Source organism: Zonotrichia leucophrys, chromosome 3, assembly GCF_028769735.1.
Source record: "Zonotrichia leucophrys gambelii isolate GWCS_2022_RI chromosome 3, RI_Zleu_2.0, whole genome shotgun sequence".
In the NCBI taxonomy this organism is placed as follows: Eukaryota; Metazoa; Chordata; class Aves; order Passeriformes; family Passerellidae; genus Zonotrichia; species Zonotrichia leucophrys.
The window spans coordinates 8010996-8036671 of record NC_088172.1 but is presented as its reverse complement, the minus strand read 5'-3'; the positions used below and the strand labels follow the sequence as shown (position 1 = coordinate 8036671).

Genomic DNA, 25676 nt, shown 5'->3' with positions numbered 1-25676 from the left:
GAATATATTATATATGTTTATAAACATGAATTCTAATCTGTAAATATTACACTGTGTTTTGTGCATATGGAAAAATTATCTCCATTTTGTTGAGTCTGAAACAGAAATCTCAGAGACTGGGTTGAAACTAGGACATGAGGAGGTACCTAGGATTGAAGAGAAGACTCTAAATTTGAATTACTAGGGGGTATAAGGAATTAGTTGAACAGGGAAGATTACCATAGGAAGGTGATGATGCCCTGCAAATTCAAAGCTTAACTTGCCCTTTTATGTCAGCTCTTAAGAGATTTGTGTCTTCCAGCCTTGTACATAGACCAGGCTTAAAAGAAAGTGCTGATGATCAAGCCCTTGTGATTCAGAATGTTTTTAAAACAGAAAAGGTAATGGGTGCTAAATAGACATGAAAGAGGTGCTGAGCCACTGATTATTAAAGTTGCAAATTGGTAGAACTAGTGACAACATAATCAAGAATTGTTTATGGAACATTCTTTCTGTAAGTTGAATTCAGAATGGAATAGCTTTCATCTATGGAAGTTCAAAATAATAAATACATAAATAAAAAACATCTTTTAAAAACAGTAAAAGAAATTAGTAAGAAACTGATACAGAGAGAAAAGTATAATGACCACCTAGATTTGCACTATATTTTTTTCCTCTTTCCAAGGTAGACAGTTCTGGATTTAGAATATAGCCATCATAGTTCAAAGTTATTTTGTTGTGTGTTTAAAGTAAATGCTGTTTTACAAACTATTAAAGATTTTGCCCTGCAATTTTGTTACCCGTCTCCTCATGATTACTCTAGGAAACTACAGCTGGTCTGTAATGAGGCTGAAACCATGGAAAATACTGCCATGTAGTTCTGCAACCTATAAATTAATCTAAAATTGAAGTAATTAGTGGTTTTGTGCCTAAAGATGTTTTAAATTGTTTTAAAGTTCTAATAGAAATTAATAATAGTATACAATGCAAGTTTAGTGGAAGCAGGGCAACAAGCAGCATTGTGCAGGCCAATGTTCAGTGTCACTGCTTTGGGTATGGTATTCTCAAGTCCTACTGCAAATTGTAGATATATTGAAGCAAAGGCTGTTTAGAGCCCTAGGGACTGCTGAGAGCAATTGGAAATCTTCTGTCATTAGGAATTATGATAGACTTTTGAAGGACAAACAGAATTTAGGCTGCATATGATTTCAGTAAGGTGGAGATCTGTCTTCAACCTTATGCTGCTGAAAATATTTATATGCTTCCCTGGATGTGTTTCATATAGTCCAAATATTTTATTTATCAAAATCATAGCCTTTCAGCTTTAAAAAAAGTCATGTTTATAAATACATTTATCATATGTCAACATCTATTGACTATTTTTCGCATAAACACAAGGAAGGACAAAATGTAGATTTAACTGAAAAGACCGAGACTGGGGAAAGGAGTAATGTCAGAGCTAATTACAGCCCTTGCACTGCATCCAGCCTGACAGATCATTATTTCTCTTCCTAGATGTGGCCAGGGAATGGATTTCTGCCCAGATAGATTGGTTTTACCAACCGTTACTTGCTGTTCTTTTTCTGAGGGATCCTTAACCATCTGTCATTAAGTGTTACATGTCTAGAAGTGCTTGATACCACAATTGTGCATCTTCTCGTGGCAGGAATGGTCATAACTGACATGTTACCAGGCAGAACTTTTGATGCATCATACATTTTAATGGATATGTATCCTTCATGAGATGGTTATGGAATCCTGCATGTTGACCCCTTGAGTGGAAAATGGAGTCTAAAGAGTGCTTATTAAAGACCCCAGAATAGGCTTCATGATCCTGAAAAGTTAGTGCTGTGTTAGTAAGTTCAATTAGTACAGTGCAAAATAAATTAAAACCATCCTGAACTCCTGAAAATAATGGCATTTTTGAAAGTCTGAAATAGATAATCTGCCAATAAGCAAGAGTTTCTCTTCCTTCATTATTTCCATAAATCAAATTCTGTCCTTCCTAAATCACAGCTAAATCAAACTGCAGGAAACTTTCTACACTTTAGATATTGTTTAAAGAGTGTGTTCTTGCTCAAGGAAACACATATGCTTAATGGTAAGATAGAGCAGATGCTCATTTCTCTCTGACTGGGATGGATAAACCTTTATTTGGGTCCTACGAATTAATTTGCTGCTAGAGTTGAATCAGTTTGTACACAATGGTCTTTTTTTCCTGTGTTGACAAAGGAAAGCAAAGCGTTGGAACCTTTTTGCCCCTCATGTTCTTCTTTTGAAGTGGGATTGTAACCTTTCCACTCCAATATTTGAATCTAAATCAAATAATTCAGAAGCATCATTTAAAAGTAAGGGCCTATTTAGTCTGTGATAGAACCTGTATAACTCTAAGTCTGTCCCAAAGAAAATTTTAAGCCAAATAGTTCCTCCATGAGTACCCCCAGCCAATCTCAAAACATTTTCCCTATGAGTTTTCTAAACCAACTTAATTCACACATTATTTGGTCTTGGTTTAAAGAGAGCCTTCATATAAAGAAAAGCAGTTTAGCAAATTGTGCTGGGTTGAGCATGGCTGGGTACCAGGTGCCCACCAGAGCTGCTCTATCCTCCTTAGCTGAACAAGGGAGAGAAGATATAATGAAAGGCTCATGGATCAGGCTGTCATGGACAAAACCGGCTTAACTTGGGGAAAAAAATAATTTATTGACAATCTAATCAGAGTAGGGCAAAGAGAAAATAAAACCAAATCTTAAATCACCTTCCTTCACCCCTTCTTTTTTTCTGGCCTCAACTTCATTCCCAAATTCTCTACCTCCACCTGCACAGTGGCACGGGGGAGTGGGGAATGTGGGTTGCAGTCATTTCATCACGAGTCTCTGCTGCTCCCTCCTCCTCAATGTGAGGGCTCCTCACTCTTCTCCTGCTCCAGTGTGGGATTCCTCCTACAGGAAACAGTCTTTCATGAACTTCTTCAGTGTGGGAAGGCCTCTGGGCTGCAGTTGTTCCAGTGTGTGTCCCAGGGCACAGGGACACAAGTCCTGGCAGCAAACCTGTTTGAGCATGGCTCCTCTCTCCACGGGGCCATGGCCCTGCCAGGATCCTGCTCCAGCACAGGCTGCTGCCAGGGCTTTCTTTCAACTTCTTAACAACATTGTCCCAGAGGCATTGCAATGGTTGCTGATGGACTTGGCCTTGGCTAGTGGCAGGTCCATCCCGCAGCCACCTGGCATTGGCTCTGTTGAACGTGGGGGAAGCTTTGGCAGCTTCCCACAGAAGCCACCCCTGTAGGTCCCTGCCACTACCAAAATCTGATCACACAGACCCAATACAAAAATCCTCTCAGTGAAAGGCAAAGCAAATTAAAGTGAACTGACAGAACTTGCAGAATAATGCTCCCAGGCAGAGGGGAAAATGATTCAAAACAGTAAAGATAACAAAAGCATTCAGAGCTAGACAAGATACCGTAATTGAGGAAACCTGAGTGAAAAGTACTAAAGCAGCATGAAAGCTGAATTGATTTTGGGAGCGGTATAATAGAAGGAAAGATTGGCAGATACATCATATACTAAAAAACACCTGCTGTGCACAAGGAAGAAACACCTCCTTTATATATTGTCCTTTGATATTTTTAAGATTATTGATGAGATAAGGTTATCCTTCTGGCTGCAGAGAGCTTTTGTGGATTTGTCTATTACACAAAGCTTTCAAAGGGAGATTGTAATTGCCTTTACATTATGCTGGTGTTTTCTGGAAAGCAATTTAATGAATCTTTGCATGAAACATAATTCAACTTAAGGCTTAAACCGAAAATGTATGATGGCCCTTTCATTTTCCAGTAATTTAAAACAAAAGAGTGCTACAAAAACATAATAGTAACAACTTGAACATAAACTGAAGTACATCTACTACTTATTGACTGAAGGAGCGGTTCCCTCCAACTTCCATAGCTTTGTTATAGATAATATAATGAAGGCACTAAAAGAATCTATGTCATTAAATATTGAACCCATGGTGACACACACTGCAACCACAGAATCATAGAATCATAGAATGCTTTGTGTTAGAAGAGACCTTAAAATCATTATTAATGGGTGTTGAGTGTGCTTCCTTTCAGGGAACCCCTCTTGCATAAAACTACATAAAGGGCATTTGCTCTCATTGTACTCCCACTTTAGAAATAGAAAAAGCACAGAAATATGGAAAATTATATCCTGCTTTGGGCAAACAAAACACTGCCAATAGAGTACAGATGATGGCTGTGACACACTGTGAAAAGGGATTATAAACTTTCCTTTCAAAAAGAAGAATTGATTTAAGTCAAAAGCAGGGTTTTAACTGTGACTTGATTACTAATGTAAAACAATCCAGTCTCCTCTGTATTGTGCTATATTTTAAATAAATAAATTACCATAATCTGGGTTGGTATCCCAAAGCTGTCAATATTATAGAAAACTTTGATTTCATTGAATCAGATCACTGATGTAGCATTGATTCAAGGAGAGAAATTGTATTACTGAATTACCAATATCGTGTCATATCATGCAAATATTTCTTGGTGACTTTCTTTCCAATCTAATATCTAAACCAAAGATCAAAGGAATATAACATGGGAAATGGTAATACAAAATATGTCCCTTACCATTTCAGAGGACTTTAAGAATGTCAGGGAATAGTTCATTTTCCCTCCACTTTTTTTCCCCTCCATTTTTTTTTCCCTGTATCATAATCCTGGAGGCATGAGGTGATGGTGCTCTAGAAACACCCTTCTTGTCTCTTTCACTCCTTTTCATCACTATTTCTATCTTTTCTCCCATTTGCTTTCACTGTTTGTGTCTTTCTTCCTTCATATGATTCTGAATAGTTAGGGGTTGTTTGGGGTTTTTTTCTCTATTGACTCCTGGAGTTCGTCAGTGCTCTCATGTAAAATCTGGAGGGATTTTTTGTGTGTAACATATACCGTGGCTGCATGATTTTCTTTTGATGGCTTATAAATCTGCATCCACGTTAGTAGGTAATGTAGTTCAACGGGCATAGATTTTCAGGTCAAGTCAATTAGTGCTGAGGACCCAACATTCCCATTATTCATATTTCAAGAAGCTTTGACTCACACTAGACCTTGTCTGGGTCTGAATGCCAAGTCCATACAGCTGAAGCAACCTGACCTGTAAGACAGTCTTCTGGTGCAGGTCAATCCAAAAGAAATTCAGTTCATGTACTCTAGAGACACAGTGTGGAACAAGGCATTTCAGCAGGGGACAAACAGGAGATTTTCTGCAAAGCCATGTTCTGGATCTGAACTCAAATGCTAATACAGTCATATAACACATTACAGAACACTCCAAATTTGTTTCTTGTTCTGCAGCTTCAAAATTCTGCAGAACAAGAAAACAAGAACAAGGTATTTTCCTTGTTTTTCACTTTCTTCAGCTCATGTATGTAATTACCCAATAAGTTTTTCTTGGAGTCATTCGCAGGTGTATAACATAGACAAAAGATATTGCTGTTCTGATTTTCTGCTGTTTTTCACTTGCTTCTTGCATTTATAAAGGGTAGCAGGCTATCATGAAATTGTGAAATCTACCTGGGAGAAGTTCCTGGCCATTCGAGCATTATGTGTTTCTTGCATCTGAGATTAATTCAGTAGAATATGGGAGATCTTGTCCCTCTCTTAACCTAGTACAGTTACAGTGTGCTTTGAAAAATAATAAGTTATTTGGGGTTTTGTATACTATTTTTGTGAAATGGATGTGATTATTTTCTTTCTCTGTGGTTAGCTTGAAAGTTAAACTTTCAAGTTTTATAATATTCTGTAGAACTTTTTAAAAACTGTTTTCTTTGCCTTATCAGGAATCACTATTTTTTGTTATTAGAATCTTACAGCACCAATGGTGAAATGTCATAACATTGCTCATTTTGCAAACCATAAACTACTCACAATTTGTTATGAAACCTGCTATTTTTAATCTTCTCCAAAATACCAAAAGTAAGACTATAAAAATTAATGGCCAATGTTTGCATATACAGGTCATTAAAAGAATGTATGATTTTTTTTTTAAAGGTGCAGACTAAAGTCTGTGCCTTATGGCAGTCAGCAGCGATGATCCACCTTTTCTTCTATAAAAAACTGAATATATATGATAACTAAAAATCATCACCCACAGTTGTAGATTTCCAGGAATAATTCAGTTTATTAATGCTTTTTTAATTAGCTGAACTATGTAATGTTGATATTAAAATCCCTGAAAGCAGGATTCTCAGTACTGCACAAATACCAGTAGCTCATTTAGATTCCTCTCATGCTGTCTGCAGCAGATCTATAAATAGAATAGGCTACACAGAGGAATTTATTATTGCAGCTGATAGCAATTTTCCTTTGCAAAGGTGTCTGGAGGCATTATTCATGAGGTTCATTCTGGTAGATGCTCAAGCTGAGATCCTCACTCCCCAGCTCTGCGGGTGGTCAGTATAGGAACACACTAATCAACTGCTCTGAGCAAGGACTGTCACAAGACTTACTTATTTCCCTCTTTTAAAAAATACAGGAGGTCTTTCAGATCCAGATTATTTTCTTTAACCTGATTGTGTGGCTATTATAAGCAGATAATGAATTTTTACAAATCACATGTATATGAAATTTTATCAGCACTCATTCTAATGATTACGCTATTATTGGAAAACCACAATGAGTGTGATTTGATACAACATGCACCATGTCTTCTGCATTTATACCCAAAGGCACATGTGACCTTTTCCAGTAAAAGGCAGATAAGTTTCTGTTCAATACTGAGGATGTACATGAATACTGAACAACCACATGAATTGACCTATCTAGCTGTCATCTATGTTCAGCCATAATATAAGGGGAAAATCAAATAAGACCTTTTGTGAAATTATATTTATAATAAGTCATAGATGGGAATGTCTTGCACTCTTTTGTTTTTCTATCTGCTTTGGTTTTCCTACCATAGTTGTCATTGTGCTATCTTTGAGTACTATAAAAAAATTGGTACAACCAGAATATGCACATTTCTAAATGTCGGTTATGTCTGGTCACAACTTATTTTTATCCTTGCCTATTCTAATATTCTTTCTATGACTGAGAATATAAGTTATATTATAGCAGAGATTTACCTGCTTATTCTGTTTCAAGTTCAACATAATCCCTATTGCAGGTGTTGATATTTCAGGATTTTCTGCATCCTACAGTATACATACAAGCTGTATGTAGTAACTGAATATACAAATGATGTTTCCATTTGAAAAATAAACTAGTAACTTTCATTTTTTGTTCTCACGTGCTTTCATTTTTTTAAACATAATAGAGGACCTGTTCTTCTGCAGCAGTTTTTTTGATTATGCTATGAAAGATGCAGCACAAACTAGTGAGACATTAGAAAAGTCACATCTCTCACCAGCAAAAGAAAGAAAAATTAAAATTAAAAATAAACCCAAAAGAAACTGTCATCTCCAGTCCTAGTAAGACATTCTGGCATGTCTAATGCCATGAACATTAGTAAAAGCAGAGATCTATTACAACTGTAAGTCAGATGTGACAGATTTTCTCTAATTGTAAATCCTATTCTGCTTTTTTTAAATGCATTTTGATACTTACACATTTTGTTTGTTTGTTGTAATTTAAATTTGTCAGTGATGAAGAAAATTGGTATTGTGAATGCCCTAAACTCTACACTGGAAAACTCTGCCAGTTTGCAACTTGTGATGAAAATCCATGTGGAAATGGTGCTACATGTTTTCCAAAGTCCAGGCGAGATGCTGTTTGCTTGTGTCCATATGGAAGGTCTGGCATCCTCTGCAGTGATGGTAAGAAACGTTTTCTTCATGCATTGGTCATAGTTTCTATCATCCATAGAAGCTGTGGTAAGAAACATCTCAAAGGTTTTGAAGGTAAAACACTGAAAGTCACAACCTCCCCACCTAAAAACAGAGCCCAAAGCCCAGTCACACACAAAGAATGGCTGAGCTGATCACCCTTCCCATGTGTGGCTTCATTAAAGTTCCAGCCAGAGAAAGGCAGACAGAGGGATCAAAGAAGCTGAGAGTTTACTCAGAGAAGCTGGGAAATCCCAGGTGGCATTTGATGTTTTAGTAAATCACCTGGAGAAAAACTGAGATTCAAGTGAGAGCTCCTTTGGAGAAATTGATTTCTGCTGCAGTTTGATTTTTCATCTGCTTACAGAACCATTACTTTATACGTTTTGCTATTGAAGCAGTGTAAAAATAATACTTTCTGGATTGTAAAAATACCACCACATATCATAATTTGATTAATTGTTCAGGTCAAAAAGAAGGACAATTTAAAATTTACTAAGTGTTTTGCTGTGAAACAGGAGACAGGATAAAGTGAAAATAATAAAGCAAAGGAAATAGGTCATTTTGACTAACATTGTCAAAGGAAGGACTTTTATTCCTTGAGCATTGATTATAATGATTGTTCTAGGTCAGGAATTCCTCTGTGTGAACATCCAAGGAATTATTTCCCCTAACAGTGAATGCAGCAAGAAGTAATGATTGAAAAACCTACATATAGAAAATAATCACTGATTCTGAGCTTATTTAGTGGTGCACATGAAGTACCTTTTCAAATAAGTATTAAACAATGATCAGGTTGGTTTTTGTCATATCATATACATATTTAAATCTTATTTAAAATTTTTATTTCCAAAATTTTCAGTAGATGAACATTTATGTTTTATCTGCTTTCATCTAACCATGATATTTGATAGCAAATAGTAGAAGTGAATATATGAAATATGTATGATAATTTCTTGGTAACCTTTCCTAATTTACAGTAGAAATACACTGGGACTTAATTTGCTGCATCTCTAGTCATCCAAGCTGCATTTCTTTGTTTCTTCTCAATTCCTCATTCTTTAAAATGAGGCTCCAGAGCTGATTCAAGGTGATATATTCAAGGTCTGATAATGCCACTACTTTATACAGTGGTGCCTGACATTTTTCTGTCTTACTCTCTGCCCTTACTTAACCCATCTCTGTTTTCTTTGTTTCCCATTCTGTTTTCTTTTATGAGTACACTGACATATTCATGAAAGTGCTTATTAAAATTTCCAACACCTCTTCCTTTGAAAGCTGATGGTGAGGTCAGAGCCCACTGTCCTGTATTTAAGGCAAGGACTGTTTCTGTAATCTGCCCCAATTTACATCTGTCAACACAGAGTATCATCTAATGTTTTTTCCCTGTAGCTGTTCAGTGAGGCTCTTCTGCAGATCTTCCTATTTAATTGTCTCTAAACTGCGAGACTGCATAAAAATTGAGCGCCTAAATTGAGTGAAACTACAGAAATTCATTAGTTTGACTGGTCTACAAAACTGGAGTCTTTGGAAGCACAGAAAGAATTAATTTTAATGAGTAGAAAGGGAAAACTGTCTGGACCATCACTATAAACAAGCAAAATGGGAAAGAACACTCAGCTTTGCAGGACGTAAATCTAAGGTAATCAGCTGACAACATAAGAAACTATTATTGGAATATGAAAAATTATTTTATTGAACCATATCTTGACAATTTAGAAGGAATAGAAATAACCTGAGCACAGGCAGATGTCTTAAAATGAGTTGCAAGAGACCCCTTTATCACATTTTCTGAAACTAAGAAGGGAGAAGGAGAGACACAATGCAGTGGAGGCTGGATGTGTCCTTATGGATAGCCCCAGCAGCATCAAAGCCATACTTCTGGGAGATATTCGAAGATAATGATAGATTGCCTAATTAAAATGATAGAACAATTTAAATTATTTTAGAAGCAGAAGGCAAACTTAATTGTTTACTATGACAAAATGTGTATCCCAGATAATAAATTTAATAGAAAGAAATGATCCACAAAAAATTAAGGCATAGAAGTGCAGATTTTAAATTAATCATCTTTTGTTTAAGATACACAATAATATTGTCTCTACTATTCAGATTACAACCTAATGCTTGATACTTTATGTCTGAAACACTGAAGAATAGCTGTTTATCAAAATTTTTATCAAATAATAGTTGGTTTTCATCAACACAGAACAAGTGAGATGTCACAGTGATTATTTGATAAAATGAATATAACTAATGTACCAAATAAAATTGCAATTTCATGCCAGCTTGGCTGCTCCTAACAATAGAGATTATTTGCAAAAGATACAGTAAGGATAAATAAAGATGTGGACAGAGCCATAAAGGAGCCCACAGATACAGATCTTCCCCCTGTCTGCTCCAGTTGCCTTCTGTTAAGGGTTAGAAATCATGCTAAGAACAACAGCAGTATATGTAATGAGTGGTGGTGTTTGAGGGTTCCCAGGACAAGGGAAGAGATGAGAATCTTGACTCTGTGTTTCAGAGGACTGATTTATTATTCTATGATATTATTATATTAAAAGAAAATCATATACTAAAACTATACTAAAGAAAGATAAAAGAGACATCAGAAGGCTAGAAAGGAATGATAATACAATCTTGTGACTGACCAGAGAGTCTGGCACAGCTGGACTGGGATTGGTCATTAATTAAAAACAATCCACATGAGACCAATCAAAGATGCACCTGTTGGTAAACCATCTCCACACCATATTCCACAGCCATCAGATAGTTATTGTTCACATTCCTTTTCTGAGGCTTTTCTCAGGAGAAAAATCCTAGTGAAAGGATTTTCAGAAAATATGTCAGTGACAGTAAGGAAAATTATAATAAAACTATTGTCCCTATTAAATGGTAAAAAAAACAGAAATAGAAAAAAACTAAGAAAAACCAAATTGTGACAAGGTAAAAGCACATCATTTTGTGTGAAATGCATAGCACTCAAAAAGTGAAGAAAATTATAGGACAATTGTAAATATGACAAATGAGGCAAAAATGTAAGGACAGATAGTAACTTCTGTTAGACAAATGTATATAAATATGGAAAAATAGACAAGGTCTGGGACTAACAAGGACTTTTCCTACATTTCTGAATCAGATGGAGCATACTGCTGTCTAAGCAGGCTGGTGACAATAGCTCTGAGTTTATTTGTTATGCTATGCTTGTTTCAGATATCAGTGAAAGCTTCCAAAAGCATGTCCATTTTTCCAAACATACATAACAAGATGCATTATCCCTCACTACACATTTTTCTTGCTTTTATCATTAGATGACCATGTTATTTTAACTGCAAGTTCACCATTATACATTGAAATGTCTCTCAGGAACCCACACAGATGCAGCATAATGGGCCAAAGGAAGGGGGAATGTTAATATAAAACAGAAGAGAGTACAGGCCACATTGATCAGGTGGAGGACATGGCCAGACAAGCATTCTGATCTATTTACACGTGCCTGGCCCTTATGTCTCTGTATCCCTCTATTTTCCTTACTCATTCCTCCCCAAATCACCTAATTTTCTCTTTTAGACCCCCATAAGTCCTGTGCTATTCCAAAATGCTCTTTGCCTACATCTCATAATGTGTCCCATACCCCATGGTAGTTACACCCCTCTGTCCAAAGGGTGACCCACTGTTGACTCATCATGGGGAGTGTCACACCTTGCCACGAGGGCTGGAGGTATCCTGACAGTCCTGGAGGGATCTGGGCAAGGTGTTCCTTCCTCTGAACCCTTATTTTGAGTCCTGTCTGCTGTTGTGGTCTGTGCTCTGGGATTATGGATATGGATCTGTGATGGGATAGGAGTGTGCAATTCAACACTTGACTGTTGAATTGCAGAGTTAAATGCTTCTATTAAATGCCTCCAACTTGGCTGGGGGGTTGGGGTGAAGGGAAGGAGAGGAGAACACCATCGATACCCAACACTTTGGAAAAGAGACTATGAGACTATAGAGCCTATGTCTACATGGGCAGATTGACTAATTCCCCCAAGTGACTTTGCATCTTTAAACTGCAGATAAAGGGATCTATATAATTTAAATTGAGTCCAGTTATTGAGCTCTGGCTTCTCAGTAGATTTGTGTGAAAGCAGCCTGCATCCAAGCCCTTAGTTTGACAAATTTCCTTTCACATTTAAATTAGCAAAAAGTTGCTTGCATTTTGTTTTTTGCACACTTCTTCAGTGTTTAGTATCACAGACTTGATTAGAGTTGTTAAATTGCTACCGTCTCTGTAATCAGCCTTTATTTCTTTTTTTCTATTTTTTTTTTACACTTCTATCTAAGCACAGAATGGAGGCGTTTCCTGGTTTGTACAGGAGATTGATACAGTAAAATATAAAATCACAATGTTTGAAATATCTGAGTGTAAGAAATTTTGCTATATAAGATGCAGAATTCCTAAATCGCAAATATCAGTGGGGTGTGGGATGGTAATGGCCTCCTAAATGCAAGTGAAGCAGGAATGGTTCATTTGCCAGGACTGGAAATGTACACCTGGTGTTGTTGGTAATAATATGTTGCACAAGAAATGCAGCTCTTTTGGGGAGATGTTGATCATAACATGAGGCCTTTTGAGCCAAGAATCAAGAGCAAGCACTTTGTAAGTACAAATGCAGATTTAAAGGGAGAAGGATTTCAAAGGCATGTGCATTGATAAAATGAGTAATTGTGTCATTTGCAGTCTTTTAGACCAAACTTCAGTGGTTTAGTTTCACATATGTTCACATATGTGACAGCATGAAGCGGAGTCCTAACTGTGATGCTGTATTTAGCAAACACACCCTGAAAAGGGTCATTCACAGCAATCTGTAAGGTTCTTCCTTGAAACATTTCTGAGCAACACTTATGGTAATGTTTCACAGCCCCAAGAATTCCAGCAGGTTTTCTGTGGGATGTATTCCCCCATGTATAAAATTAATTTCAATGTGTTAAAGTGGGAATAGTCACTTGCTTCAAGTTCTGTAGAGTGTAAATCAGCCTGCAAGCGAATTGTTTCTGTGCAGCTATGTTTGGCACTCAATGTCACCTTCAGAGTTGTTTGGGTCTGCAGACTGAGTTGTGCAGTTCGGTGGTAGCAGATGCCCAAAGGGAATTTCCTCAGCTAAAAAATCTGCAGGGTTGCTCTTTTTACTGTTTAAGAGAATTTATTTTCTCAGTTATTTTGTTTTCACTGGGCCTTAATTTCCCCCACACCTCCAATGTGATGAATGTCATAAAAATTGTGAAACACACATACAGGCACACTCATACACTATTAATGTCACTGCTGTACTGGCAGTTTTTCAGAATCATAGTTTCATCTCTGAGCAGTGAAGTCACTTTTATTATTTCAAATTTCAGTTCTCAGAGTAAAACTGATGACTCCATGATTACTGATGACACAAGACAGACAAAAGGATTCCATAAGTCCTGGAAGTGGGGAGGGAAATTCATACACCTGAATGACCCATTAAGTGGATCACTAACTCTTGATACAACAGCTTTACAGACATCAGGAGTATTTTACTACCACCTTGAACCCTCAGCTGGCACTGCACCACCCTGCAGCTCTAGCACCCTTTATCTTTTCCTCCTTGGACATCTCATAGTTTCCAGTGAGCAAAGTGGGTTTGCGTGGCAAGGTTCCCCTGCAGCCCATGGTTGAGACCACGGTCAGGCAGCTGTCCCATCCAGCCATGGAGCCCACAGTGGAGAAGATATCCACCTGCAGGCCATGGAGGATCCCAGGCTGTGACCCCACGGGATGCCTGTACCGCAGCAGGGCCTGGCAGGACCTGTGGACCCATGGAGAGAAGAGCCCACACTGGAGCAGTTTGATGGCAGGACTTGTGACCCTGTGGGAAACCCATGCTGTGAAGAACTGTAGCCCATAGAAAGGACTCGTTGGAAAAACTCATGGAGGACTGTCTCCCATGGGAGGGACCCCATACTGGAATGGGGGAAGAGTATGAATAGTTCTTTCACTGAGGGGGAGGGAATGACAGAGGCCTCATCCACAACCTTGTGCCCCATCACCTTGTGCCAGTTGTGGGGGGGGAGGTAGAGAATTCAGAAGTGAAGTTGAGCCTCTTTGTTAAGATCTTTTTTCAAAGTATAGTTGATTTTTTCTAACTCCCATTTTTTGTGCTCAGCTCTGATGAGATATACAATATTAGGGAAGTAAGTAGTCAACCATATTGATGCATTTATATAATGGGATAATTTGTCATTATTTGTTTGTGAGTCAATGGGACATATCATTCGTTATTACTTGTTCAATACTGGGAATGCAGAAAAGCAGAATGATGAACGACATAGAACTGACAGGGAGACACAGGACAAGATCAAGGACACAAAGTTGATAAAAGACTTCAGTACTCTGTCAGAGCAATGTGTATTTTAGTCACAGTGTTAATTTGGAGTGTGTGAGCAAGGCCCATAATCAAAGTCGTTGGGACACATCTCTGTTCTTTACCACTTCAGACTGTGCACTGCAAGAGCAAGAGTAGAAATCAGTTTGGATGAAGTCCAGACTGGAAAAGAAAAATAACCCAATGAAGACAGCTGTGCCCTCTGCTAATTCAACCAGCCTCAAACATTTTACAAATACTGTTTAGAAGGACTGTGTTCCAAGGAAAAGATTATGCAATTTTCTGCAGTCTTGGTTCCATAGCTTTATAATGAAAAGGTAAATAATAAAAAGAAAGGTGGAGATGTTTTTTTCCACATGATTTTGCCAATCATGGTATTTTTCATACATAATTATTGCTTTTCTTTCAATTTTTAAGTTAAAAATATGTATGACTATGGTAAACTAGTTTGCATTAAAATCAAATTAATGAAGGTCATTGCATGAAATGAATCTCAAACACTGATGCACATTTACTGATGACCTTTCACTTTTTTATGTGATTGGATAAAGTTCTCTTGACAAACAATACTTGGTGTAGACAAGGAACATGATTAAAAATGTGCTATAAAGTCTATAAGTGGCAGTTCAGAGACAGACAAAATATGGAATAGCTGTCAAGCTAGATAGATTGAGTTAGCCAGAAATACAAGCTTTTGACTCATTACTAATTAACATTTCTAAATACATTTTACTCTCCAGCCTAGGGAGGACTATTTGCAAACATGTGCCTACCTGCTAAGGATAGAGTGGTTAATTAGAAACTGCATCTGACTTCTACCAGGTGTGAGAAACTTCTTCAGCACAGCCAAGAAAACTGTGAATACATAAACCAAAATAGTGTGTCACAGTTTCCATTAAAAATGCCCACGGGACTCCTACTGCCTTAAAAAGTATTATTTCCCTTCAGGACTACATGCCTGATGGAGATATAGATCCACATGGTGCTCATGCAATCCTTCTCCATCTTCCTTGTAAGCCCTCTTTAGGTACTGGGAGGCTGCTAGAGGTCTCCCCAGAGCTGCTCCTCTCCAGGCTGAACAGCCCCAGCTCCCTCAGACTCTTCCATGTCTTCACAGGAAAGGTGTTACAGCCCTGTGATCGACTTAGTGGCCTCCTCTGGACTTGTCCCCAGGTCTGTGGCTTCCTTGCATTGGAGGCCCTTTGTCAATCTTTAATCCAACTTTATATGGAATACTGGAAGGAGCAAGTAGAAAGGCAAGAAAATAACTTCCCACTTAGAATGCTCCAAGGAAACAGCTGAGACAATGGCATATCTCATCCTGGGCATAAAGAATTATTCCCCTGTTGGGAATAATTTATCAGGAATAGACTCTTCAGTGATCTCTGCCAGCAAACCAAATTACCTGGCTCTGTGAAGGTACATGAGAGAATTTGCTTTTCCCATTTTAAATTGAAGCAGGAAAAAACAGTAAATGATTCCTTTATTTTAAAATCTTCTCATCTCTTAAATATTTTGTGGTTTATTAAATAAACATAAAGACACCAAAAAAAGGGGGGGAAAAGGAAAGGAAAAAAGAAAGGAAGAATACTTTGCATCAAAGAAGCAGTCTGTGTGTCATATTTTTCTGAATTAGCAAAAATATAGAATTTGAGACTCCTTCAGTCATGTTCAAGTAATCTAAGGAAATATGGGTGGATTGAAACTAACATGAGATTTAAATATGGGGGAGTTGTGTTGTGCCTCCAGTTCAGTCCATGACTCACAGAGGTCTGAGGCTTGAGGTTGTGTTCAGACTCATTTACAGTGTCCTGCTAATTAGGACAAAACCACTATTTCATATTTTCTGGCTCCCATCTAAGATCAAGAGCACGGCATAATGTGCCACATGTGTGGAGCAGTGCTCAATAAATGGGACAGTGCACTCTGTACTGCTGCAAATTCCAAGTCTGTGCTAGAAAAGATTTGCCATGCCTGTATCTGCACCTTTTCTCAGATGCAGGTATCAAGGAATTCCTGCCACATCAGTGCCAATATGGAAGCTTTCCCAGGCTGAAAATTTAGAAACAGATTCCACACTCTAGAGGTGGTGATGGCATTTTCACAATTACATGATATTGTTTCTCCCTCCCTGTAAGCATTTAAGTGCTTAGATGTACTTAGGCTAATATAGATTTACCTGGGGAGTTTTATAATCCTTTACTAGCGTTTCCCCATCTGGTTTGTGCCTGGGACAGGTTTGTATTCCTTCCTCCCCCAGTCCCTCACACTGCCTACATTAATAAAGCTGTGTCCAGTCACGTTTGGGGCGCAGGTTGGTTGGAGGTAACTGCTCAAATCTTTTAAATCTAGTCCCAGACCCAGTCTTTCAGGATTAAGCTGTCATTCTTGTTTCTCCTGTTTTTACTGATCCATATTGTCAATACAAGCACTATGTGTTCTCTGAGCATCAGCTCCAGGAGCTGGCTACAGCAGTCTGGGTTCTGGGTGCCAGCCCCAGGAGCCATGTGGGTACTCAGCACCAGCGCTCTGTTTTCTGTACAGACAGGTACAGCCTTGATTTTATTTGCAATTCATGTGGGTCCTGTTCACTGTGCTGCAAATTCATACTTTTATGATGCTTCTTTCTCTTATTTCTTCTACCTGTCAAGAATTATCATTCCATAACCTCGTCAGCACATTCTTGTACTCACTTTCACTCAAATGCCTGTCAGAGATGGCATTTCCTTTAACAGGAAAATTTCTTTCTGTATTTTCTTTTGTCTGTCCGAGTCCTGATTAAATTGAACTGTCACTTGTAGCAATGTTACCTAGACTCCAGGAGATGGCAGTAGTTGCCAATAATTCATTTTTAAAAATAAGTCTGTTGAACCTTTTGCCCTAACCCTGAGTTTATTCTTTTTTTTTTTTTTTTTATCCAGCTATTACCATTACTCAACCAAGTTTCAGTGGCACAGATGTCTTTGGATATACCTCATTCCTAGCTTATTCTACAATCCCAAATATCACCTTCTACTATGAATTTCGCTTGAAATTTCAGTTGGCAAACCACCACTCAGCTTTGCAAGATAACCTGATTTTTTTCACTGGACAGAAGGGCCAAGGTAGGCCTTATTTGTATCACTTATCCTTACAAGCTGTTAAATTCTTATTGAACAAGTAGGAGAAAAATTATGCACAGGTTTCTCTTGATTCTATTTAAGATAAAATGTCATTAGTGGGAAAATAATCTCTTCAAAACTGTATTGTTTTGTAAAGACAGAGAAATCTAACAGGTTGTAGAAATGTTTCTTTTTATTAAAGGGAAATATAATTGCTTCCAGTAATTGAAGTCAGCAATTAATCTGAGGTAGTGTATTTCTGAACAAAATAGATGGAAACCTGAAGGCCAAGGTTCCCTTTTTTCAGTTGTTAACATAAATTTCATTACTGATCACTGAACTCTGTGTTATTCACATAAAATAGGAGACCCTCAACCCTGAGATCTCTCAATGCAAGTTAACCCAAGCCAGCTACGAGTAAGTTGAGTTAAAGTCTGTGTAGCAAAGCATTCAATTTGGTGTGGTTAACACAGCTGAGAAGCAGGTTATGTAAATCTACTTAGAGTATTTGTACTAAGATTTTAACAATACTTAAGGTATCTCTCCTCAGCACCCCTCTGTGGCAGCCTGCGTGGCGTCAGCATGGCACGGGTAACACCACCTGTGCTCTGTCCATCTCAGCATTACTCCAAACAGAAGCCATAATGATAATGAAAGTTGAGGAAAAGTTTATATAATTTGTTGCAGACATCAGCCAGTAATAGATACTTCATAAGAAGGAAATATTTTTTTTCTCTTAATCATTTCTGCAATTGGAGCATGACCTAGCTTTTGGGTTTGGAGCTTGTTGAAGCCTAGAAGGGAGGTTGGGTGATGTGTCTTATGTCTAAACCTATCACAGCAGGAGAGTCATTTAGGTGTGCTAGTAGAAGTCTCTACTATTTTATTAGATATTTTACCATATCTGAAACATCACACAAGTTTTGCAGATATGGCCCTTGACCTACAGGGACCCTACACTTCTGCTGAACAGTATCAGAAAATTAATGCTTCAGAAGGATGAAGTAGGGGACAAATTATTATTTGGTGTTTTAAGATACTGAGGTCCCAAAATGCATTATTAAAAATCAATTTTGGGGAGACATTATGTATTTACATATATATCTAACAAAACAATTGCAGTATATCACATCAGTAGGATACAGGGGATACCTCATTTGCTAGGTTAATACATTTGATATTTTCTTAGGTCTGTCATTCTATTAAATTTCTTTACTTAAACTCCTATACCCTCTGAGGCTTCTTCCCTTTCTCCTTGTGGCAGACTTGCAGGAGTCAGGCTGTTAGTGTATTGCAATGCAAACGAAAACTAGTTAGCGTAGAACAGCTCAGCAGTTTATCTATGATATAATTAAGTCTGCTACTTTTCATTTGCAAACATCCTGTCAAATTTAGCTAGTGCAGCTCAGCAGCACTTTAGTGTGCCATGAGACCCTGGTACTTAATTTATCAGGTTGATTACCCAAATTAGCCTAACACAGATCAGTATTAACCACTCTGAATGGATTTAAACTCAGAACTTAGCTCTGCTTCTATCTGTGTGGAAATCAGAATTTGCTAAGTTTTTTCCCAAACTTCAGCAAGAGACTGATTGATCAAACCTGGTTGATCCTGCTAACTGAACTCCATTCCCATTATTTTAGCTACATCCAGGTAGAACTCTCATCCTGCCACATTTTAATCCTGTGACAGTCACCAGTCACTCGCAGGCAACTTTTCCTGTCACTTGCTATTATTAATTTTTGTAGATGGATGAAATATTGTCTTTCATTTTGAGTAGCTGAGCAGAAATGGTGCACAGAGTTTTAATTACCTAAAACCTTTCCATCTAATAATTCAGAAAAGAGCATTCAAAAGCCAATGTCTGCACCATTACATTTTTATAAGAAACTCTGTTGTAATATGAACACAAAGAAATCATTAGATTGTTCTTTTCAACAACAAGAATGAACCACCATATTCAGGCATGTTTCTGAAGCCTTGGGAACTGAATTTCTAACACCTGTTTGAAACATTTCCAATTGTAGGAAATGTAACCAAACAAAAATCATACCAATTAATTCATTGTCTTTATTCAAGATGGAGAAAATGCAAATACGATACGTAGAACACCAATGGTATGAAATAATCTGATTCCTTTTTGTTACAATAATTAAAGGAGAACTCAAAAAAATTTGCTTAAGTATAAAAGATACATTGCACTAAAATTTGTCTCAAAAAGGCCTGCCCTCAGGGTGTACCCTGTACTGTCAGAAGTCATTGTGGAATGTACGCCTTGCAATCACATTTGGCTGAACTGAGTTTTTAAAAAAAGTTTTACTGGTGTCATTTTTATTAATGCGAATACTAGCATTCTGGGCTTGTATGCAGTTGTCAGGCAGAAACCTGGCTTTTTATTACTTTGCATATCATTTGTGTGTGAGAGCACTGTGGTACAGCAGCCAGGTGTTTCTGCATCCCCATGCTGAACAACGGGTGGGCAGCAGCACAGCTGCCAAGGGCAAGGCTCAAGAAACACAGAACAGTGAGGTGATGGTAAAGTGCTGTTGATAATTTGTGATTTTCTCCTTAGTTTAAATGGTTGGGGAGACTGAGCACCCCACATTTTAGCAACAAAAGCAGTTTCTTACCAAGTGAATGTCACTTATTTCACAAAGATGCTCTTGTTGTAACAATTTACTGAGTGTTGAGCAATAGCACTCTCAACAGGAGAAGCATGAGGGTTTTCCCAGCCAGTGACCTTCCAGTAAGGAAGCACTTTTTAATACTTAATTTGAATTCTCCCCTTTCTCCATTTCATCCATTTTCTTGTCGGTTAAGATTCTCTTGCAGCACTCCACCTGATTCCCCTCCAATGTTGTCTCTGCCCAAACCACAGGCATCAGTTTCATAGCTAACTTCTTGTGAGTTACTATAAAATTCTGTCCCAATACATAGCTAAAGTTTAAAGCTGTCTCATTTATGCAAACTATTAACATTATTGTATTCTACCCCAGGCCTGACAGAGTTCAAGCCCAGGGATAAGACCTTGAGCAACTCAGTCTAGTGAATGGTATCCCTGCCCATGGCAGTGGGTGTTGGGTCTAGATAATCTTTAGGGTTCCTTCCAACCTTTCAACAGCCTATGATGCTATGGTTATCCTCACTATCAAGTCCATTTTGTAGAGTACTGGCACTGCTACATTGCATGTCTTTAATACACTTTAATTCTGAAAAGCATTTTAAAAACTCAAAAAGCCTTTTAAATAACAGTTTGTCTTTAATGGGCTTCCCCTAATTTTGTCAGTCAAATGACATAAGTACATTGTAGACACTGCTGAAAACAGAAACTTTAGTGAAGGTTTTTTAAAAAGAATTGCTATTTTCAGTTTGGAAGTCCTTCACTGGTAATGTGCCAGTGTAACTGAAAGCAATGGGATTTCATTCAGTTTATGAATAAATCATGAACAAATCATTGTAATAAAAAATGAATAGTGTTTGTGTTCCATACAACTGAATGTAGCTGCACACTTTCTACAGAGGCAGTGGATTTATATTCTTTGGAATACGGATTTACTTTTCTTTTTTTTATAAATTCCCATTGCATCAGAATAATAACTCTATAGAAAAAACAAACTTCTGCATAGAAAAAGCAATGCACACCCCAGATTCATTTCCAGGATATGAGATAAGGGGAATATGGCAGTTTTGACTGTGAAGCAGCTGTGTGCAGAGCTTCTGTGGGAGGGCAATATAAGTAGCATTGTTTCCTGGGGAAAAGCCTACTTTATATTTTGCAAATGAAGAAAATTTCCCATGCATTTGAGATAGGGGCATCAAAACACACATTTTAAATGAGGGCCACCATGTGACACTGGAGGAACAAATAGGGAGACCTTCCCTGAAACAAATACAAAACAATACAGCCTTATGAAAACAGAAGAAAATATCAAATAAAATACCATGTATGGGCATGAAATTGGGCACTGAATTGCTTGAATTCACAGGAGAGTTGTAAAAAGAAATGGATGGCTTTGAATTTCAATTCAGGTCACCCTACGGCACACGTGAGAACATTCTTCACTTTCACCATTGTTTGTATCCTGGTTCTTTTAGCATAAACAAAGAAAAGTTGGGGTTGATAGAAGAAAAACAAGTTGATCAGGTTTTCTCTAAACAATGGTGGTTCCTTCCTTGCCTGCATGAGGAGAGAGACTGAAAGCTCTTTAAAGATGACAGTGTAAAAATGTGTTTATTTTGCATGACCAGGTCCAGAAATTGAACTCTTACTCGTGGACTTTATGTCAGACTTAAAATCCTTCAAATGACATTTTACACTGTAGTTATTAAAAGCATAAACAACACTTGTAGCATGCAGGCCTAAATGTAAAGAAATTAAATTATTTACTGCAAACTTGAAAATCAATCAGGTCTAACCTGAAAGTTAAGAAGGCTTAAAGAATTAAAGCACTTGGCTGACTGAGGAAATTCCATCAATGAACATCCTAGAGCTGCCTCAATCAGGGGCAAGTGCAATGAAATCTCCAGGTGCTGTTGAGTCCAGGGCAGCTGAAGGAGCTTGAGAGAAGGTGCCAAAGCTTCTTCACAGCCGTGTCCCTGTTACTCCCCTTGCTTCAGAGCAGCAGGTGTCCTCTGGCTTTGAGGCTCTTGAAGTACCTATAATGAAAGCTGAAAGCATCCTGGAACAGGACTAAGTCAGGGCCTATTCTCACCTGCAACTTGAAATTTCAACTTTTTTTTTTTTTTTTTTTTTTTTTTTTTTTTTTTTAGATTTTGGAGGAAGTTGAAAATTTATCTTAAATACAAAATAACACTAGAAAGAGTATTACAAGTCAAACAGAGATTATTAGAAATATATAGTAAACTCATAAGCTTCCTGGCTATTATTTTGCTAAACTGCTAATTTTTCAGTATATTTTACACACTGGTGTTCACTAAATCCTGGAATAAGTAGTTACCCTTCTTTTGTTTTCTCAGGTCTGAATGGAGATGATTTCTTGGAGTTAGGCCTCCGTAATGGGAGAGTGGTATATAGCTACAATCTAGGTTCTGGCACAGCAACAATCATTAGCAAACCACTTGATCTGACACTCAATATTCATGTCATCCATCTTGGCAGAAATCTCCAGAAAGGCTGGCTGAAGGTAAAAAAAAAGAATATCCTTAAGCTAGCCTTTAGATGAAAGTGTTCTCTGTGTTTTTTCAAATTTTACATGGAAAATTTAATTTTTTATTTTTTTTTTTGCTTCCCTATAAAGCTGGGAGGATTATCTTCACTAGGAGTTCCTAAATACAGGCAAATCCCTTTTTTGTAACAAGTGTTAATGTTTCATTGAAAGGTGGATGATCAGAAGAATAAAACTGTCACTTCTCCTGGGAGGCTGGTTGGACTCAATGTCTTCAGTCAGTTTTATTTAGGAGGCTATCGTGAGTATACTCCAGAGCTCCTGCCAAAGGGACACAGATTTAAGAATGGCTTTCAAGGTAAAGATTGCACCATTTTCAATTCCTTTTATTAAATGTATCAGATTGTGTATCTTTCTTTCATAGGCAACTGAAACAATCTCTGTCTTCTCAGGAAACAAACTAGAATCTCCATGGCTGAATTTCCTGTGGCTTTTTCATTATTTCACTCTGATAACTAAGAAACTAAGATAACTAAGATGATGCAAAAAGAGGCATTGCTAAATAATTTTAATATTTTCTGTTTCTGCTAAAGTGGAAGTTTTTCATTTTAATGTTTGCCATGTAATCACATTTCTATGTGCCCCTGTTCTACATCATAGCTTCAAAATTACTTCCTTTCTCTGAAGTAGTTTAGATTCTGCTTCCACTGTGACTGGCAGCGCTAGTTTGGGTAATAGATTTCACACTGAAAACTTCTTTCTGAAAGAAATCAGATTTTTTTTTTCCTGGCATTATGACCTAGGTCTCGAGGCAGTACTTAACTAATTCCTTTTGCAAATATTTATCAAGCAGATAATAATTTTTACCTCAAAACTGATATTGAAGCTTTATTAATCTGTTTTCAACTCCTACCAGATCAGCTATGAAGCAAAGGACTTGTTCATAACACTTTATTTTTGTTCTTTACTTCCAAAGAAACAATGTTCTTGATATTTACAAGGTAAAATTTCAATTAATTTTAAGCACTGGAAAGCCTTTCAAATGAAAAGAAAACAATTTGCAATAGTAAAACAGAGTTTGAGTTCTCAGTTATGAAACTGAGGGTATGTTATGAAAGTCAAACACGGCAGTAAAACTCACTTTAATGCACTAAAACACTGCATTTCCATTAAGCCCATGTACCTGCTATAATTCCAGCTATTACATCTTTTTTTTTTTTTACACCGAAATTTCCTCAAATTCAATTTCATATTGTCATTTCTTAGTGAACTTCTCAGTCAGAATGTCATATGAATTAACATCTCCTCTGTCTCTGTCTTTTTAGCAAGCATGGATTGTACAGTTATACCTTTCATAGCCTCTAAGCACCTTGCAAATTGGCCTATCATAAAACACAATGTCTGTGTGACTGTTTTCAGAGGGTCAATATCTGTAAAGTGCTTTTGGCATTTTTATAGACATGCTGGTGTTTAGGGGTGACTAACAGGAATCTCTAGTGCTTTACTTAAGCACAAATATTTTGAGTTTTCCAGATTCCTCATGTTCCAAATGTATTGTAATGACCAAATTTCTACAAATTCAGTATTAATATTTTTTTTTAAACCACGAAGTTCATGTATTCTAAGTTACCATACTATTTATTGATTTTTTTCATGCTCTTTGAAAAGTATTACTGCAAAATTTTGGGAAACATGTGGCACATAAACAGTTTTCTCTTTGTACCTAGCATTTACAGTATTGAGACTGTTATTTTTGCTAATTAATTCCATGCTCCTGTTCCCAGCAGCAGCTTGTCTCTGTTCTCCAGAGCACAGTGACTTTCAAGGAATTTACACTTTCCTATGATCAATTTCCTCCAATGTTTTCTTACGTAGTCATCATCTCATTTGTTCTTCTAGCTCAGAAATCTCCCCAGTTTCAGTTCTCAGGATCTTCAGGATAAAAAAATAAACCTCCACAGACTTTTTTTTCCAGAGGGGGAACTGCAATACCACTATGAGAGAAGAAAATTTTGAACTATTTTACTTCAGCCAAACTGCAGCTGTAGGGATCTCACAGAAACTCTGGTAGTGCCAGCCAAGATAAATTTATCTAGGACATAGTTGATTAAACCACTCAGAGTTTTGGAACCCTGCTGTTGGCTCCTTTTAAAGACGTGATTTATTAAAACCATTTCACTTCTAATACCAGAGTGTACCTCTCTTTTTGTAAGAGATCACTGCTGGATGAAGAAACATTGAGACCAGCCTCACTGCTGCAGACTAAATGTCACCAGTGTCAGTGTGCAATAATTTAGGATTTTTACCCTGTACAACTACCGTTTCAGACCATTTCTTCCCTGACCTGCCTGCCTTTAGCACTTGATGAAGACATTTCCACAGAGAAGGAGGAAACTGAACACAAATGTTTTTAATAAATTGTTGTTTAATAATCAAAAGTTGTGAAATTTTTAATTTAGGAAATCAGCACCTAGAGATTCTTTTGAAAGGCTGAAGGATGTTTGATGGTATTTTAAGCAATTTGCAAAGTTTCATTCAGTCCCTATGAGAAGCTGAAAACTGGCAAAGGTAGAGCTCAGATGAAGCAGCCAAGTTCATGTGGACTTTGAGGCTCTTTGCACTTTATCTGAATTTGAGGTTCCTTGGAGGCTTACTGGAGCTTTTTGTAAATGGGATTGTTTACTTTAGTGTTCAGCTTTTTTTCCATTTCCTATAACAGTGTAACTAAGGGACCTTGAGAGTTTTCTGAGTACACTGCAGATGCTCTAAAAAGTCAAATGTGAGGTTTAGGTAACTGAAAGTCTTGTGGCCAAAGAGACTCAGCCTGGTCCTTAATGGACAATCTGAAAAGGGAGCATGAAACCAACTGACTGATGTTCAAAGGTCTGCACAACTCAGCACTATGACTCAGCTAGACAAAATGAGACAGAGAATTATTTGGGAAAAGCTGGAAGTTACAGCTGAATTTCCAGCCCTTCCATCTCTGCAAGAGGCAGAGAGAAATCTGGTGTCAGGGACAAAAGAGGGAGAGTTCTGATGTTTCGTGCTCCATGCTACCATGACTGCAGGATTCAGTCTCTAGCCATCAATCCAACTGATGGAGAGCCAGGGCTTGCATCTAGAAGTAAGTGAGAAGCAGAGAAAGAGAAGCAACTGATTGTTCCTGTGGTCCTGTTCCTAAGCAGGATGTAGCATGGCTATAGAAGTAATCTGTTTGACAGCAAATATTATTAAAAGGAGGAGTAAAT

General features: G+C 37.5%; 1 protein-coding gene across 1 annotated transcript in view; it reads left to right on the top strand.

Moving 5' to 3' along the window:
* Nucleotides 1-25676, top strand: part of EYS (eyes shut homolog) — a 704733-nt gene that overhangs the window by 645985 nt on the left and 33072 nt on the right. The window contains exons 41-44 of the mRNA XM_064707313.1: nt 7628-7800; nt 17123-17305; nt 22280-22446; nt 22642-22786. Coding sequence (XP_064563383.1) covers nt 7628-7800; nt 17123-17305; nt 22280-22446; nt 22642-22786 — 668 coding nt within the window. The remainder of the gene's footprint in view (nt 1-7627; nt 7801-17122; nt 17306-22279; nt 22447-22641; nt 22787-25676) is intronic.